The 19,518-nt window shown below is 38.8% G+C and overlaps 1 protein-coding gene across 2 annotated transcripts in view; it reads right to left on the bottom strand.

Moving 5' to 3' along the window:
- Window positions 1–19,518, bottom strand: part of LOC126964632 (uncharacterized) — a 90,044-nt gene that overhangs the window by 8,839 nt on the left and 61,687 nt on the right. The window contains exons 9-24 of one of the 2 annotated variants that reach the window (XM_050807853.1): window positions 17,923–18,036; window positions 15,915–16,125; window positions 11,542–11,695; window positions 10,833–10,938; window positions 8,470–8,628; window positions 8,217–8,372; window positions 6,984–8,141; window positions 6,835–6,905; window positions 6,664–6,767; window positions 6,444–6,582; window positions 5,672–5,831; window positions 5,346–5,464; window positions 5,171–5,270; window positions 4,688–4,760; window positions 4,074–4,196; window positions 1,979–2,110 (exon numbers count right to left, since the gene is read on the bottom strand). In XM_050807853.1, the coding sequence (XP_050663810.1) occupies window positions 1,979–2,110; window positions 4,074–4,196; window positions 4,688–4,760; window positions 5,171–5,270; window positions 5,346–5,464; window positions 5,672–5,831; window positions 6,444–6,582; window positions 6,664–6,767; window positions 6,835–6,905; window positions 6,984–8,141; window positions 8,217–8,372; window positions 8,470–8,628; window positions 10,833–10,938; window positions 11,542–11,695; window positions 15,915–16,125; window positions 17,923–18,036 (3,079 nt within the window). The other variant, XM_050807855.1, reaches the window with a different exon arrangement.

Raw genomic sequence — 19,518 nt, 5'->3', positions numbered from 1 at the left:
CAACGTATACGGCGAGTACATCGTACGAAAGACCTGCGACGGCTGGGGCGGTGGAATCAACATTGGCGGGCATAAACTCACAAACTTACGCTATGCTGACGACACCACTCCGTTGGCGGCCAACGAGGCTGAAATGGATGAACTTCTTAGCAGGATGGAGAGCGTCAGCGCTGAGCTGGGTCTCCCTATAAACAAGTCTAAAACAAAGGTTATGGTTGTGGATCGGACTGGCAGGTTGGAGCTTACCGGAACACTACAATTAGAAATGGTCAACAGATTCAAATACCTGGGCTCTGAAATCTGCAACGATGGTTCTTGCAAGGGAGAGATTCGTCGTAGGATCGGCATGGCAAAAGGCGCCATGTCACAATTAGAGAAAATATGGAAGAGCAGAACCATCAGCATAAAAACCAAGACCAATTTTGTGCGTTCACTGGTGTTTTCCATTTTCATATATGGCGCTGAAACATGGACTTTAAAGAAAGCCGACCGAAAACGAATCGATGCCTTCGAAATGTGGTGCTGGAGAAGGATGTTGGGCATACCTTGGACAGCACACCGAACTAATGTGTCGATCCTGAAACAGCTGGGCATTGTGACTAGGCTCTCTACCATCTGCTTGCGTAGGGTCCTAGAATACTTCGGTCACATCGCCAGAAGGGATGAAGACAACCTGGGGAGACTGATGGTAACAGGGAAGGTGGAGGGAAGAAGACCAAGAGGAAGGAGCCCCATGCGATGGACCGATCAGATTCGCACTGCCCTTGAAACCACTGTCCACGATGCTTTACACTCTGCTTCCGACAGGGGCAGATGGCGGCAAATAATACGCAAAAAAGTACTCTGTCGAGTTGATCACGACCCTCAGCACTGAGGTAATCGACGCGAGGAGGAGGAGATCTCAGCCTTAGAATTTCCTCAGACTTATCTAGCGAGTTGAGTCAAAGTCCGTATTTCTAAACATCGCTTTGAGTGCGCGCTAAGCTTAAGTTTTGCTCGCACTTAAGTCCACCATAACGACGGCTTAGGAAAAACTTAGATTGTAATCCGGACAAAAAGGAGATCAACAATTTCTTGCTTCATCACAACAGCTGTTATTCGACGTTTTAAAATTCCCGCATAATATACTGTCTGCTGTCACACATCTAAAAATGCGTTCCGTTTCTCATACCAAATAATTTAACAAGTCTGCATTTCGCATGAAGTATTCGTAGATTTCCACATAAGTATTTCAGGGAATTTAATAATCAAATAAGTTTGAATACTGTTATAATTTAGTATACTTTCTATACTTTCTATTGTTAAAGGCTATTTAAGTTATAATCGAAAATGTACTTTGTATAATGCGCGCTTAACTTTTCTATTGGGCTATCTAAGCTTAGCATATGTACCGAATGTACTACTAAATCAAATATTGCACTAAGCTTCATCTCAGCTAAGTTTTACGTAAGTAAAGTCTGAGTACTCTCTATAGATATCAGCTTTACTAATCAATTTACAAAATTCTGTTTTCTAACGAGCGTACGGGTCACCTGGTGTTAAGTGATCACCGCCGCCCACACTCTCTTGCAACACCAGAGGAATCACAGGAGCGTTGTCGGCCTTTAAGGAAGGTGTACGCGCTTTTTTTGAAGGTACCCATGTCGTATCGTCCCCGAAACACCGCACAAGGAAGTTCATTCCACAGCTTTGTAGTACGAGGGAGAAAGCTCCTTGAAAACCGCACTGTGGAAAACCGCCACATATCCAGATGGTGGGGATGATATCGTAACTTGTGGCGTGTCGTGCGAAGGTTACCGAACAAGTCATAAAAACCCACAAATCCCCAAAACTGACAACATTGAACAACCGAGGACATAGACGTACACACATTTATATAGAATAATAACTAAAGCCAAAGAATAATAACTTCTTGCGTGCGTACATAATTACACGAATACTTTTTTTATCATGCGTATTGTTTGGTATGGTTTTGTACCTGGTGACGGCATATGCAGGGGCATGGGGTTGTGGATGGTTGTGCGTTCTAGTGTGGAGGGGGTACTGGCTGAACTGGCCGAGTCCCGACGGCCGCCGCCAACAGACGCTCGCTCCGCAAAGTCTTTTGAAACTGTAGAAATTCAAAAATTCAAATCCCATCATCATCATCATCAGCCGGAAGACGTCCACTGCTGGACAAAGGGCTCCCCCAAAGATTTCCACGACGATCGGTCCTACGCTGTCCTCATCCAACGTATTCCGTCAATCGTGACTAGATAGTCGGTCAATCTTGTGGGGGGCCTACCAACACTGTGTCTTCCAAATTCCTTTAGGCGCACGAATTACACGATTTATGACCCCTACCCGTCCATATCACAGCTGGTCACATTTATTCAAGCAGAGTGTAAGGTGAAAAATGTGATGTCAAAAATTTGGGACTCCTCTCCGCTCCTTCTCACTAAATGTCACTTTTCGGTAACTCCCTCCCCCTTAACGTGTTCATAATTTATGGATAGTCCCTTATTGCAAGTAATTTTAATTGCATGTTATACTATTTTTAAAAGAAAAATACTTAAACTAAACATTACAAATATAAAACGTAGATTAGTAAATAATCAATTATAGCCTATCCAAATATTATTATCACTCAAACAATCCTCGACTTTGTAGTTGCTCTTTTTCATAAGGCAATTTTTTTTATGGGGTTTTAATTAGGCAGGTTGAAAATACTTAAACGAATCACCAACTTCGTGTAATTAATTAAGTAATTTAGATTTAGAATGGCCATCTTAGTTCTATTTCTGGTTTTAAAGCTATGCATATCAGATTTTTTTGAGAAGAGATGGATGTTTTTGTAATCATACATAACACATACAAAAATTAACTGGGATGGCGCCGTTAGTAAATTGATTTCTCCAATAATTGTCTCTGTAAAATTGATTTAATCTTTCTAATAATAATTCTCAATTGGCGTTTGCAAATTTTAAATGACCATTTCATAACCTAAATAATCATAATTTGAAATTAAAACATAATAAAATTCATTTTATGCTTCATATCATTATGCATATCCATTACTAGCGTCATCCTCATTTGTGTTTTTGTTTGGCTATTTAATATTTTGACGGTAAACAATACCAACCAGTTACTATTTATAAACAAACTAGATCGCATAATCGAAATCATTTTTGATAAAAAACAAAAAGACAAAACTTCGAAACACTTCGTAGGTGCCATGTGTGTCCTACTCAGGTGTATTCACACAATACAATATACAATGATAATATTTTCCTTAATAATAGTACAACAATAACAAGAAGAGCTTTTGAAAAATACTTTGATATTAAAACTGAGGTCAGGACTTATTGTCTCACCAAATCTAGCACGGGACTTAAACAATTTGACACGTGTTTCGCCTCTATAGGAGGCATCCTCAGGACGTGTTGTCTCGCCAAAATCTGGCACGAGAAAATCTGGCATGAGAGTCTCGTGCCAGATTTTGGCGAGACAACACGTCCTGAGGATGCTTCGTGTAGAGGCGAAACACGTGCCGAATTGTTTTAAGAACAAATATTGGCGGAATTAACACTAAAGAAAACTTAAATCAATTGTATAATTATGGATTTCCGCAAAGTAACGCCTAATTCAATAAATTATATTTTTACGGTCGTTGGTGGAATAAAATTAGTAAAAAGTGCTGTATAAAAAAATCTCTTTAGTAAAATACGAATTTTTGCTGTTAGCATTTGTAGCAATTGGAACAAGGGCTTAGAAGCGTATACAGATAAATATATAAGCATTGATATAATTTTTTGTCAACCAAGAGAATGGATTCTGGAGGTCTATTACCAAAATCGACAACCGAAGTTTCGGTCCGAAACGAAAGAACGAAGAACTCAAAATTAAATCCTATTACGAAAGTACTTCGGATCCGAATCGTGCGCACGGATATCGTTTCGGAACCATAGACATAAGTGAATTCGGGAATAAGGTAAACGAAAGACAAAATGTTTAATCACGAACTTCCTTTCGATCTTCGGATCCGAACCGAAACTTTGTATTTCGACTTTCGTAATAGGGCTTCTGTTGCTTACCAGATTGTAAGGGTATCGAAGGCACTTCGTTGGTAGGAGTCCGGTCTGGACTCAGTTCGCACGCGGCGCCACGCTGCACACCAGCCACCGCGTGCCCCGTGCCGCACACACCGTCCCCTGCTTCTAAAAATCCTCAACAAGGTAAGCAATTGAACATAAGAAAAATCAAATTCTGAAAATAATAGGCTCAAAGTTTATTCAAAGCTGAGTTTACTTCACAATTTTATTGAAATATAATATGCAAAATTTATATATAAATATTTTAGTAAGTATAAGTTAAGAATTTAAAAATTTTGTTATTGGATCTATTCCTAGCTAATAATGCTATTAAGACGATAGTACTTTTTCAAACAAGAAATTAGGGTTACATTCGCATGCGGGGCGAAAATTCAAAAATTTTTCTATAGATAGGTACATGCGTCTTTATATAAAATACTATCATTGCAGTCATTATTTTGCTTTAACAGGATATGAGTTTAAGCCTAATTTAAAATGAATGTTAGTAATAACTGTACAAAGTTGATCATAAAAGTATGAGCAACGAAACATGTAATATTTCCTCTTAAAGCAAAAACTAGAATATCATCTAAATAAAAGACAAACAGTTCTCTTACCCAGTTCTGAAGCAGAGGGCGGTGGGTGCGACACGTCGCAACAATCGTCAGCATCCAGCCCACACTCGCTGTCCTGCGCCAAGCGCCGCACCAGCGGACCAGTCACAATGTGAGACATTACCTATCTACTTTCTATATATATTTGCCAATAACCCCACCGAACATCTATTTTACATGAGTACTGAACAATATTCTGGATTATAACAAAATTTGAACATTGACTATTACTTTCATATCATGCAGCAAGCTCTCATTCTTGGATACGTTCACATGCTATGTAGTCCAAAAAAACTATGGAGATGGCTTCCCGTTAACATTAAGCATTGTAACAATGTTTAAACGATTATTTTAACTGTCTCTAACATGAAAATACCACAATGGGATATCAATGAGAAAATAGCAATAAACCTGTGACGAAATTATGAAAACATTATCAGTTAACAATTTTATTGAGATTTTGTTGTATAATATACTAAAATTCACCTGGTCGTCAGAATTTGTTGGGGTAGCCTTATTGTCTTCACTTCCACTGTCTGAAAATTCTTCTTCCATTAAAGGTTCTAGGCGTCTTCTGAAGACATCCCTAAAGTTAAAAAAATACTTAATACAGCGGAAGTAATAAATGTGAAGGATTGTTGTTATTTCTTTTTCAACTTACCTTGGTAGTAGTGGTCTTAAAGTTGTTGGTCCTGTAATCGTTGGTGCCATCAGGAGTTCATCCATCATTAGCTCAGTATCATCATCACCAGCATATGATGATGATGACTTTGTAGGTGACTGTAACAATTCGTTTTTGTAAGCACAGCTTTGTACGATACGTGATTGTAATATTATATGACTAATTCAATACATATTGGCCAGGTAGAATTTTGAAATTGACTTCAATAATTTATGAGAAAAGTGCTTGTAATGTGTTATCAGTACAATATTGATAATTTATGATGTGGTGACTGAAGCTTCAAAATTTATACTATAAAAGCTTACCGATAAGGTTCCATGGTCAGAATCAGGTAAATTATCTGAAAGATCCCCCGATGATGGAGTCCCCCAAGCATCTTCACCACTAGCGCCACTTCCCTCACCAGTTTCCACAGTCCCTTCATCCGTTCCAAGTGTTGACTTCCATTCACTTACTCCAAGACATCTATTCCAAATCATAATGTTATATTATAACTTATAAGTGAAAAAATAGCATTTATAATTGTTAGGTACGATAAATCCTGTACTAGCAAAAACACCCTAATAAGTATGTTAATAAAAAGAATTCTATTCTATTAACTATTAAATATTTCACACATTACTATCTCTATAGAGATAAACTATATTTTATAACACAATTCTTAAAAACAACAAAACATCTAAGTAACGACAGTTAAGTCGAATAGCAGTATTTTATAACATCTACATACGTAATACAAAAATCATTTCTAGCAATTTTGTTATTAGATTCCTATTACTTCACAAAATCTAAAACTATGAAAAATTGGAATGTTATCCATTTAAACTATTGCCTTTTGTTTTCAATTAGCGTAGAAACTCTAATAGCTAGAAACTAATTTATAAGATAGTATAAGAACAAAATGAGCTAAAACAGAAACATTGAGATTTAACAATGAAAACATGATATCATGGTCACGTACTCAGCGTATCTTTCTCCTTTGTGATGGTATGCTCCTAATAAGTAAAAAAAAATATATTATCTTACAATCATTTCAACATATTCAGGACATTATAGTGGAACAACCACTTTTCTCACCTCTCCAAAAACGATGGCTGCTTATGCACAATTGATGTGTTTGGCACATTCTCTGTGTGGCTAAATATATTCATTTTTTCCACAACAAAAGATCCAGCTCGAGCTGTCCATCCCATTATTCCTCCGGTAGAAGTGGCAGCTAAATTTCAAAATCAGATAAGTATAGCCTAATAACATAAAATCACAAACATATCATAAAGTAAATAATATTTTTAAGTACCTGTTGCATAAGTTTTGGAACATTCAGGTTCTTGAGTCAGTCTTATATTACCATCATCAGTTTCGTCAGATGGCATCCTTTCGAGGCTTGACATAGTGCCATATCTGAAATACAGATGAATGTCTCAGATTTTGATTTTTATACATCCAGCTATGGTTTATACAGATATACCTTTTTAATGATATATAAGGTAGATCATCTGGAACATCAGGGGAATCAGGGGAGTCATCTAAAAGGTCATCCTGGAAAATGTGATAATGATGATATAAACTTGCATTTATTTAAAGTGTAACATCTTCAGTGAAAATATAAAAACGTACAGTCTTATTTGTAGTATTATAATCTGGTGTTGGAGGTACAACAGCGATATTTGGTATTAGTGATTCATTTTGAACCGAACCGAAACAATTAGGTCTTGGATTAACTTCACTTGTATTTGTGATAGAAGTACGACTAAATGGTTCTACTCTCATTAAATGGGCCGCAGGATTGATTGCAGACAATCCCATCAACATAAGCGGTCCTAACTCTGTATCTTCATCTGACAGTACATCATTTAAATCATCAGTTCCTTCAGACTTCCTTGTAACATCTCCATTCATTTTACTCACCGCAGCAATACCCATGCGCGGCGATCGTCGTAAGCCTCGTTCTATTTTAAAATCATTATCATCCTCAAGTATGGAGTCGTCATCCAAAAATACTGATGATGTACGTAATCGTGTTCCAACATTCTCTCGTCTAGCTACTATATTAATCCCTAAAACTTTATTAAGCACAGTTTCAGCCTTTTGTCTCGTTAGTTCCTCTTTTTCAACAGAAGCTGATGATGAATGATTTGAGCTTTTTCGTGATAATGTAACGTTTTCTACACATTTAACTTCGTTAATATATTTCTCTTGCGCTATAACACATTGCACAGGATTAAACATATTTGAACTTGACATTCTCAAGTCATTAGAACTTGAATTAAAAACCATCGAACTACATGTTGTATGACTAGTTGATAAGGGACTATTTCTGCTGCTTGTTGTTGAACCGGGTGATGTTATCGAATTTTCTTTTCGAAGCTCCATTTGGCTCTTTGTATTACTATCTGATGTACTTCTTGTCAAAACAGGTGAATCGGTTTTTAATTCATAAGATTTAGATTTAAGCATTCGTTGGCTTTGTTCAATCGAGTCTATAACCTTTAAAGCAGCTTTAGGGCAATCCTCGGGGCGGATACGTATGGCTCCTTTTCTTTCTAAATGACATTGGAAATGAGTATGTTTGCGTTTTTCATTACTAGTACTGCACGTACTCTTAGAACTTTTATTTGAGATTGAGTTCTGTGGTGAAACGGGTTTTAAAGCTGCCGTTAAGTTATGATCTTGTTGTGAGTTTAGAGGACTATTTGGTTTAGATAAACATTTTTTATGACACTGCCTACATACCGGTATTGTGTCTACCACTACTGGGCTTGTTCGGACAGTTATCTGTAATAAAATCATGGAAGTAAGTAAAATAAGTCAATTAATTTAGTATGTTTGTTTATTTTGATGTACACTTACTTGACTTCCGGAGTTACTACTTTTAGAAGGGCTATGCTCATTTTCTTTCTTTTCAACCGGAGTTGAATTTTTGTGATCGTTATTTTCAATAATTTCTGCTACTTCCAATAAATTTAGTTCTCTTGACCGTTTTCGAAGTTCTTCAACACTCCACATCTATCAATAAAGCAATATATAATTGAATACTAATCATTACAAAGATTAATTTTCATGACTAATTTTAAGACATTAAATTTGATGTATGTTTATATACCTCCATATCAGATTCTGGTGCATCTAATTCTTCAGCCTCTGAGAGTTGTGTCATCCATCTCTGTAAGTGTAGTGTGGATCCTTTGCTTCTAGAGCTGCGTGCTTCATTTGCGCTTCCTCCTCCGCCACCTGTTTGAGTTTCTGCTGAGCTTCGACGCGTCTATTTTTAATATTGAAGATTTTATTATTATTTCTACCAGAACTTAAATCAATTTCAAAATTTTTGTTTATTTTATTAAATTGATGTGGATATTGCATAATTCACATACTAAACACAATTGCAGAGCATTACTTACCAGCATTACTTATTTTATTTAAAAATACAAATATGTACAATATCATTGATACCATAACGATAATTTCATTGTGTTACAAAGATAAATGGTAGATATTCTTAAAACCAAAGGGTCCAAAATAAACAAATATTTCACCATTGAGAAATTTGCTTTATTAATTGAACATTTTAGGACTATACCGTTGAATCTAAACACAAACATCAAAATCGTATAACAGTACAATTAGTTCACAAAACCTGAGAAAAATACTTTCTAAATAAATAAACCTTTAGGAATCTTAATATTTTATATTGAAATTATAATTAACACACAGCCAAAGACAACTATAACTTACTGAGATTTATTACGAAATTTACATGTAGAAAATTAAGTCATACACACATACAAATCTCCCAAAAATAGGTTATGTGAACATTTTACGATACTAGTGCTTAAAGAGACGCGGATTTTATAATTCAACAAATTATATATGTACCGTTATATTATAAGTGCAATTAGATTTATTAGAAAAATATAAATAAACTACCATTTCTCATTGTAACACGTATTATTGAAGAACTGGTAAATAATGTCAAAAATAATAGTATAACAATATAAGTTAATAAATAAAGATTGTAAATGGACTATAATAAACGGATATCTAAAATTAAATCGTCAAATATCCACATGACCTGTACAACTTGTAAGGCTCGGTTTAATTTCGACTATTTACATCAAAATACGTATCAAAAGTGTATGTAGGGAACAGTTTCACGTGGGATGGAAGTACTAAATGCAGACGGTGGAGAATTATCATCTATAGACGTAAAAAAGGATGAAAAAAACACACTAAGGGATAGGACGGAAGACTTATGAAGCAATGATGGCATTACACTATAGTAAACACTCGAAATATACAAATATTTTATACTAACACTTGGTACCCTATAGTTACATTTTTGACACTGAAGCCCTTCGTTAATTTTTTAACTATGATTAAAGAACATTGAAGTTTTTAACATTCATTTATTTTAATTCATATTTATGAATATTATGTTCTGGTCTCTATATTAAAAACTGGCATAAAACTTTTTTACATTCGTTTGTAAATTGTAATTCAAATTGTTAATATTTTTATAATAACCCTGTCACATATAAAATACAAAAGACTAGATGCAGAAATAATTTTGCTTGCTATCAATATAAAAATTATGAATTTATTTCTTTTACTTTTAATAATTAGTGCCAAGATTTAATACTCTCTATAAACCGATTTTAAATATTTGGTGACGAAAATAGTGTTGGTTTAAAAATACCTTTTTTCCAAAATACTGTTCCAAACTTTAAACTTGTTACCACAACCTTATGTTTACCTTCTTAAGAAGCAATCAACAATGTAACAAACGTTGCTTTTGCTAATACTCATAAGACAATCTTAACAAATTTCAACGGTTTGACATTAATACAGCTAATTACAATTTGGCCTTCTCGAATTCTATTCCCTAAATTTTTTCTTGCCACGGATCCGGGAAAAGCAATATTCCGTTTCAGGATCCGATTCCGCATATCAAAGCTCAAGATAGGTAGGAGGTGTGGGCCTCTCATGAAAGGAAACTTGCGGCAACATGGGATTGTCTGGCAAAAATATGCACTCCTCAACAGCATGTTTATAAGAAGGGTCAATATCCAAATCAGCAAAAGCTAAGTCAGCTTCAAAAGATTCCCACCTGCAAGGTGAATGTCTGACATATTCTTCTCCTCCATCAGGGGTCAACTGGGCACTAGGTGATGTATGTTCCCCATTTTTTTCTATGCTAGAAGACGACACGAAATGGGAAGAAAATGTTTGGGAGTCTGCAGGTGATAAATTTGCTGATGGAGTTTCTGGCGTGGGAGCTGTTCTCCAAAGAGCACTGAGTGGACCTCGAGCAGGTACTGGTTGAGGGGAGTTTGAACAAGATCGGACATCAAAGCTAACTCGGGCCTCTTTTTCTTGTCGTTCTTCAACTAGCATGTTTAAATGAGAACGGTATGAGCTTGCGGGAAGTAATGCGAGGCTTGAATGTCGTTGAATGCTAGATGCTGATACCTGTCGTTGCTGGGAGTCGAGGGTGGCAAGGCTGAAAGTCAGCTGCGGATCTGGTGAATCGAGAGGTGAGCCCAACGGAGTGCCGGACATCGTGTGAGCTCTGTATCTGAAAGAATTATGAAATTTGAACGAAACTGAAACTAATTCATAAAATGTTCGAAACAAATTTATTACGAAATTCAAAAGAATTGTTAAAAAACGTTTGTGCGGTAAAGGTTACTATAACTACTATAACATAAATGACTTTCTTAATAATACCACAGATCGGGAATGGAGCGAACTCACTTATGCTTATAAATAATACATTTATTGTACGATATTACATTGTAACCATATTTTTATGAAAGAAAAAGAAACCCTATGATTTTCTTGAGCTCTTTCTTCGCTTCTCAGGTCTGAGGCATATAGTCGATAGATAGCATGTCAATCAATAAGTGATTTTAAATCCTATCATAATAAAAATATTTGAATTTGAATGAATAAGTTGTGGTTTTGTTGGCCTAAGATAACGAACTATGCTGCAAATATAGAGTTATACAACTTTGCATTTCTTTAAATGGTGGCTGTAGCGTCAGTTAGATAATATGACTTGCTATAAATAGAGCATATATCGTCATAATATAGCAGTATATAATCCACTATGTCCCCATAATCAAGTCATTGTTTTGTAAATTGTGTAGTCCTCGTAACTTTACAAATAGGTACTTACATTTGCCTCTGAAGCAAGCTTTGCCAAACAGCTTTCAAGTCTATAGATGGTGCTCGAAGTACAATTGGCCTGGCACGAGCTGATGTTCGCGGAGAACAAGAAACGAGAGGGCTTTCTCCGCCAGCACGACCAAGGATCAATCGGAATTCCGTTGCTGAAAATACAGATTAAATTGTTCTTTTTTAAAAACTATGACTAGTTTTCCTAAATCGAATGCCTGCAAGTGCCCAGAATTTGCACTGTGGTTCCCCGGGGCATAAAAAGAAAAGGTAAGTCCGAGGCCGAACGTTGTTGTAAGAGGCGACTAAGGACATTTACCAGTGGGAGGCTTTTTGCACGGGATGCCGGCTAAATAATGGGTACCACAACGGCACCTTTTTCTGCGGTGACAAGTAATATGTAAGCATTATTGTGTTTAGGTATGAAGGGCGCCTTAGCTAGTGAAATTACTGGGCCAACGAGACTTAACATCTTACGTCTCAAAGTGACGAGCGCAATTGTAGTGCCGCACAGAATTTTTGGCTTTTACAGAATCCTGAGCAGCACTATAGTGTACCATAATGGTAACGCAGAAACCGATCATCTCATGGGCTGCGTTCAAGCGGCAATTGACGACGTGCTTGCACAGATCCCCTCCGCTGAAATCGTAGTCTTGGGTGATTTCAACGGGCACAATGCCGAATGGCTTGGATCACGGACTACGCAGGGCGATCTGTGCATAATTTTGCATTGGCGTATGGTCTGTCCCAATTGGTTGAGTCGCCAACGCGGCTCCCGGATGTGGATAGCCACATGCCGTCGTTATTAGATCTTCTGCTGACTACACATCCCGATGGTTACCAGGTCTTTGTCAACGCCCCTCTCGGAACGTCCGACCATTGCCTGGTCATGAGTGTAGTGCCTATCCGACGCCAACGTCGCAGACCACCAGCTTTGCACTACAAGTCAGCCATTTGGCACTACGAGTCAGCAGATTGGGATAGGATGTGTTCCTTTTTTGCATCCTACCCTTGGGGCAAGGTTTGTTTCCCTTCGGATGATCCTAGTGCCTGCGCCGTTGCAGTAGCCGATGTGATACTGCAGGAAATGGATATTTTTATACCAAGCTCTGTATTACCGATCGGTGGCAGATGACAGCCCTGGTTCGATGCGTCAGTTAAAGTAGCATCTGACTGCAAAAAAAAGGGGTGTCGAACTTGGGTAGCGGCGCTGGGCACAAAGGATCAGAACTGCAAAGTTCTTAAGAGGAAATATAACTGTGCCTCCAGATTTTTTAAGCGGCAAATCGCCCGTGCGAAGTCTAAGCACGTCGTCAAAATCGGCGAGCAGCTTTCCAGTTACCAGACCGGAACACGCAAGTTCTGGTCGTTGTCGAAAGCTGCTCTTGGTAACTTCAACCAGCCGTCCATGCCGCCGTTGCACATGAGTAATGACACCCTGGCCCATACGGCAAAAGAGAAAGCCGAGCTCCTGTGCGCTCTTTTCGCCTCCAACTCGACTCTTGACGACAACTGAAAAACACCGCCGACCATCCCGCGGTGTCAGAGCTCTATGCCTGAAGTTGTAGTTCAGACAGAAAACTGTTAGGCGAGCTCTGTTTTCGTTGGACGTCAGGAAGTCGAGCGGGCCCGATGGCATTTCTCCAATCGTGCTAATAACGTGTGCCCCTGAGTTGTCGCCAGTGCTAACGCGTTTATTCCTTCACTCTTATTCCAAAGGCGTAGTCCCTGACTCATGGAAGTCAGCCCTTGTCCATCCGATCCAAAAAAAGGAGACAGTTCGGATCCGGCGAACTACAGGCCTATTGCTATCACCTCCCTGCTCTCTAAAATCATGGAGAGCATAATTAGCCGCCAGCTTTTAGTATACCTAGAGGGTCACCAGTTGATCAACGACCGACAGTACGGCTTTCGCCATGGACGCTCGGCAGGTGATCTTCTGGTTTACCTAACACATAGATGGGCGACGGCTATTGAAAGCAAGGGGAAGGCCTGGCAGTTAGCCTGGATATAGCGAAGGCCTTTGATCGTGTATGGCACAAGGCGCTCCTCTCAAAACTTCCATGATTTGGGCTTCCTGAGAGCTTGTGCAAGTGGACCTCCAGCTTTCTCACTGGGCGTAGCATACAGATCGTTGTCGACGGATATTGCTCGAACCCGAAGCCCATGAATGCTGGAGTGCCCCAAGGCTGTGTGCTATCTCCTACGCTGTTTCTTCTGCATATCAATGATATGTTGGACACCTCCAACATACATTGCTATGCGGACGACAGCACTGGTGATGCCGTATACACGGGCCATGCAGGTCTCTCTCGGGAAATCGTCGACCAGTGCCGGGAGAAACTTGTGTCTTCTATCGAGTCCTCTCTGGAGAAGGTCGCGGAATGGGGTAAATTGAACCTTGTCCAATTTAACCCCCAGAAGACTCAAGTCTGCGCGTTTACCACTAAAAAAACCCCATTTGTCGTATCACCGCTCTTCGATAACACTTCCCTTAAAGCCTCGCCTAGTATCGGAATACTGGGTCTCGAAATCTCGAGCGATTGCCAATTCCGTGGCCATCTGGAGGGCAAAGCCAAATTGGCTTCGAAGAAGCTGGGCGTCATCAATAGAGCACGGCAATACTTCAAGCCGGCCCACATTCTAGCGCTCTACAAAGCGCAGGTCCGGCCACACATGGAGTATTGCTGTCATCTCTGGTCTGGCGCACCCCAGTATCTGCTCGATCCATTTGACCGCGTGCAACGTAGAGCACCTCGAATTGTCGGGGACTCAGTGCTCTGTGAACGGCTGAATCACTTGGCGTTGCGTAGAGACGTCGCTTCATTGTGTGTCTTCTACCGCATTTATCACGGGGAGTGTTCCGAAGAGCTGTTTAACCTGATTCCTGCCGCCGAATTTCACCTTCGCACGTCACGCCACAAGTTAGGATATCATCCCCACCATCTGGATGTGTGGCGGTCCTCCACAGTGCGGTTTTCAAGAAGCTTTCTCCCTCGTACTACAAAGCTGTGGAATGAGCTTCCTTGTGCGGTGTTTCCGGGACGATACGACATGGGTACCTTCAAAAAAAGCGCGTACACCTTCCTTAAAGGGCGGCAACGCTCTTGTGATTCCTCTGGTGTTGCAAGAGAATGTGGGTGGCGGTGATCACTTAACACCAGGTGACCCGTACGCTCGTTTGTCCTCCTATTCCATAAAAAAAAAGCACTGCATTGTACTGAGTCGCTGAGGCATTTTTCGAATGCGTGGTAGTTTTGGCGTCCAATAAGTGATTTTCCAACCTACTTTGATTAAAAATACTTTAATTTGAAATATAGAGTCCATCTTTTTTATATAGTTTGATTATATGAGAACCAATAAAGATATAGATTATAATATGATGACAGATAGATGACAGCTGACAAAATTGCGTGCCGTTACTTTAACAGTTCCTGTTTAGTTCTTTTCTTTTGAGCATATACAATAGACATTGAATAAGTTTGCCACGAAATACGGTGTTATTTTTTAGTAAGGGACGAGACGAGCAGAAAGTTCAGCTTATGGTAATTGATACGTCCTGCGCATTACAAAGCAGTGCCCCTCGGGATTCTTGAAAAACCCAAAAACTCTGAACGGCATTACGATTGCACTCATCACCTTGAGACATAAGATGTCTCATTTGCCCAGTAATTTCACAAGCGACGGCGCACTTCAGACCGAATTTGACTGAATGTTTTAATGTTATCTGTTTAAGTTAATGTATATACAACGCCGCTCGGACATTTTTGATGACCTATTAATAGGCGATTGGGTTCTAACTGTTTATAGTACATCAATGCATTAAAACCTTTATAGTGATTATTTTTATATTTGTTTTTTTTTAATGAAAGTAAGGGACAAGACGAGCAAGACGTTCAGCTGATGGAAATTGATACGCCCTGCCCATTACAATGCACTCCGTATGCAATGCCGCTCCGCATTCTTGAGAAACCCAAAAATTAGGAGCGGCACAACAATTGTGCTCGTCACCTTGAGACGTAAGATGTTCAGTCTCATTTGCCCAGTAATTTCACTAGCTACTGCGCCCTTCAGACCGAAACACAGTAATGTGTTTAAATTACTGCTTCACGGCATAATCTCGCCGGCATCTTGTATAAATGAGCCTCCCACTGTTAAAACTGTATTGTACGTTTTATCATTATTCTCGAGTAAAAAATGTGAAGAGAGAAGAGACCGATCCCGTTATTTGTGCAAACAGTGCTTAAATTTTAAAACCAATATGAGTTTAAGCGTTTACTTTTTTAAACTTCATGATTTTAAACATATTTTAAATTACTTAAATTAAAGTAAATAGAATTTTTAGGTTGATTAATACATCCAAAATGCTCTCACCTTTTTTTCTAACATTAAATTGAGCTTCGGAGACCGTGGTTAAAGCCACGGGTTCCTCTGTGACGAATAATACCCTGTCTCTTGAAACGGTAGCAAACAATAGAAGGTCGCTGAATAACAAGGCCCAATAAGGTCGGACAGTTCTTCCTTCAACTCTTGACAATTCTCCTCCAAAAATCCATTGTCTTCCAGCTGTACTTAATACGAAAGGCTGCAACAAAATAATTCCAGAAAATATTTATTGTAACTGTCCAAAAATTCTATTTAAACACATTTATTAATGTTTTTAGGTATAGGTTAACTAGGGTTATTGGCCCCTTCATAGGTCATGGTATTCAATTTTACAATAAATCTAGTGGACCCGACAAACGTTGTCCTGTACACACGTCTAAAATTTGAAAAATCGGTCCAGCCGTTAGGAGGAGTTCACTAACATACACATGAGCAGGAGAATAATATTATATGGACGGAATTGAGAATCTAAACCAATCTCAAATTCACTGGAACACACAAAACAATTATCAAAATCGGTCCAGCCGTTTAGGAGGTAGTTCAATTGTGAATCTAAACCATTCTCGTATCCATCTGAAGACACAGAAAGTTTCATTAAAATCGTTCCAGCCGTTTAGGAGGAGTTCAGTTCTGACAGTAAACTAGGACTCGCTGAGCACAAATTTAAGGAAAAATTTTAAGCTTCGTTTTAGAAAGAATAAGGGTCTTGACTGGTTCTGCGCTGGCCACCGGCAATTCTATAGTATTTTAATATATAACTACTAAGAAATTTTGTAATTATAAAGATGGGCTGTTAATTTCTTATCAGTTCTTCTCCCCATGTCAATGCCCCTTTACGAACTTATGTAGTTTCAGGACGTTAACAAGTGTTTTTGCAATATATTATGTTATTGTCCCTACCTATGATTGCTTTTGATTTAATATAAATAAAAATATATTACTATTATTTTTATATTTAAATATATCCTGTAAGTTATTGCAACATTAATTTCTAAGCTGAAAGTTTATTTAAAAATACGCTCATAAATTTTAATTTAACACACAATAACTTAGTCTAAAATATTTGATTTCATTTAGACAATTTTATCTGGAGCAAGAAAATACATCATGTATTACCGACTATACATCGTGCTGCCTAAAAAATACATAATTTGAGTCCTTTTTCGCATGACTGACTTATTTATTTATTAGGTACTTCAACATAATACATACTATTGATACATTTCAATTTGTAGCTTTGACGTTATTTTAAATCGTATACTTAATAAAAATATTTAAAAATTGCAAACATAACCATTATATTATTAACACTTCTAAAGACGCTTATAATAGAAATGCACATTGGCCAATATTAATTGAAATTTGTGTTTTATTAAATTAGTATTTTTTTTTTATTGAATAGGCGGACAAGCGGGCGTACGGATCACCTGGTATTAAGCGATCACCGCCGCCCACATTCTCTTGCAACACCAGAGGAATTACAGGAGCGCTTCCGGCCCTTAAGGAAGGTGTACGCGCTTTTTAAACCTTTGTAACACCGCACAAGGAACGTGGCAGAAAGCTCATTGAAAACGGCACACGCCACACATCCAGATGGTGGGGATGATATCCTAACGTGATGATGTGGCGTGTCGTGCGAAGGTGGAACTCGGCGGCAGGAATCAGGTGAACCAGGTCTTCGGAACACTCCCCGTGATAAGTGCGATAGAGTTAGGTAGATGGTTGCGAAACTGAAGTGGCAGTGGGCAGGGACTACAGGTCATATTTCGACGAACAGATGGCCGGTGGGGCAGAAAAGTCCTCGAATGGCGACCACGTACCGGAAGACGCAGTGTTGGTAGGCCAAGACAAGATGGACCGAAAATTGACCAAGATAGACGGACAAAGTTGTATGAGGGCAGCGCAATCGTCGTGGAAATCTTTGGGGACGCCTTTGTCCAGCAGTGGACGTCTTCCGGCTGATGATGATGATGATATTTGTTTGATAATAACTTACCTTACATCTAGTGAACACAAGTCTACTCTCAAGGTCAGCTACTGACAGCAGAGGCTTTCCATCACCAGCTAGACCCATAAGACCCGAACCAGCAGTCACGTCTTGATAACCGTTCTGAAACAGATTAAGCACATTGAATTTATACGTCTAGGCAGAGCCTCTTGCTGCTTTACCAGTGGAAGGCTCCTTTGCATCGGATGCCGGCTCCTCCTCCTAGCGTCGGATTCCTCAGTGCTCATTTCGACAGAGTACTTTGTTGCGTATTATTTGCCGCCATCTGCCCCTGTCGGAAGCAGAGTGTAAAGCGTCGTGGACAGTGGTTTCAAGGGCAGTGCGAATCTGATCGGTCCATCGCCGGCTAGATTGTGATAATTACGGCGCCTATTTCTGCCGTGAAGCAGTAATGTGTAAGCATTACTGGGTTTCGGTCTGAAGGGTGCCGTAGCTAGTGAAATTACTGGGCAAATGAGACTTGACACCTTATGTCTCAAGGTGACGAGCGCAGTTGTAGTGCTACTCAGAATTTTTGGGTTTTTCCATAATCCTGAGTAGCACTTCATTGTAATGGGCAGGGCGTATCAATTACCATCAGCTGAACGTCCTGCTCGTCTCGTCCCTTATTTTCATAAAAAAAAATGCTATACAACAGTTGAAAACAGGCCAAGTTTATTACATTAGTGACCGTGACACACTACGTAATACACTCACGATTTGTACCTATGAAACTTTTTGGTAATGTTGGCATTGCTCAAAATAGAGGTTAACAGTCAACCTCAATTTTTTTCGATGTTTTCACACCTGTCACAGTCTTTCTAGATTTCTAAATATACATTTAAACGATACCAAATGATAGATCAAATTGTCTTAGATTTGATACATGAAAAAATACGGTAAATTTAAAACCCCTTTAAAAGTACTAAAACGCGTAAAATTGTGTAAATATATTAGTTTTGCGTGAAAGTTACATTTTTATAATTATTTTAGTAAGCCCGACGTTTCTTGACCTTTCCAGATCACGTTTTCAGGGGAGATTCACGGACTGGTTTACGAAACCTGAGGTATTTGTTTGTTAACATTATGACAGTTTCTAGCATATTCACTCTTATGCTTATGACAATACCTTAGATTAAAGATTGGCGTACGCTGCGCTCCAAATAGATACCGCAAGCGTAGTCGCAAAGTCCGGCAACTACGCCCAAGTGTACCGAGCCAGTCTCGAACAATGTGTGACGTTGACGTCACACATTGTTCACATGTTCTATTAAACTTTGCTAATAATTTAAACTAAAATGCCGGGTTTCGTAGTAAAACTTTGTAAAATACCTACAAGAAATAAGAAAGACACTTTGATCACATATCACCAGTAAGTATTTTGTATTGTATTTACAAAATATGAAAGATTCCATTGAGTGTCAAGATGCCACGTACACAAGCATCTTTAAAAATAGCTCATACTCTTTTTTTTTATGGAATAGTAGGACAAACGAGCGTACGGGTCACCTGGTGTTAAGTGATCACCGCCGCCCACATTCTCTTGCAACACCAGAGGAATCACAAGAGCGTTGCCAGCCTGTCGTATCGTCCCGGAAACACCGC

The sequence above is a fragment of the Leptidea sinapis genome, chromosome 5, assembly GCF_905404315.1.
Source record: "Leptidea sinapis chromosome 5, ilLepSina1.1, whole genome shotgun sequence".
Classification (NCBI taxonomy): Eukaryota; Metazoa; Arthropoda; class Insecta; order Lepidoptera; family Pieridae; genus Leptidea; species Leptidea sinapis.
This window is presented reverse-complemented; position numbering and strand designations above follow the sequence as displayed.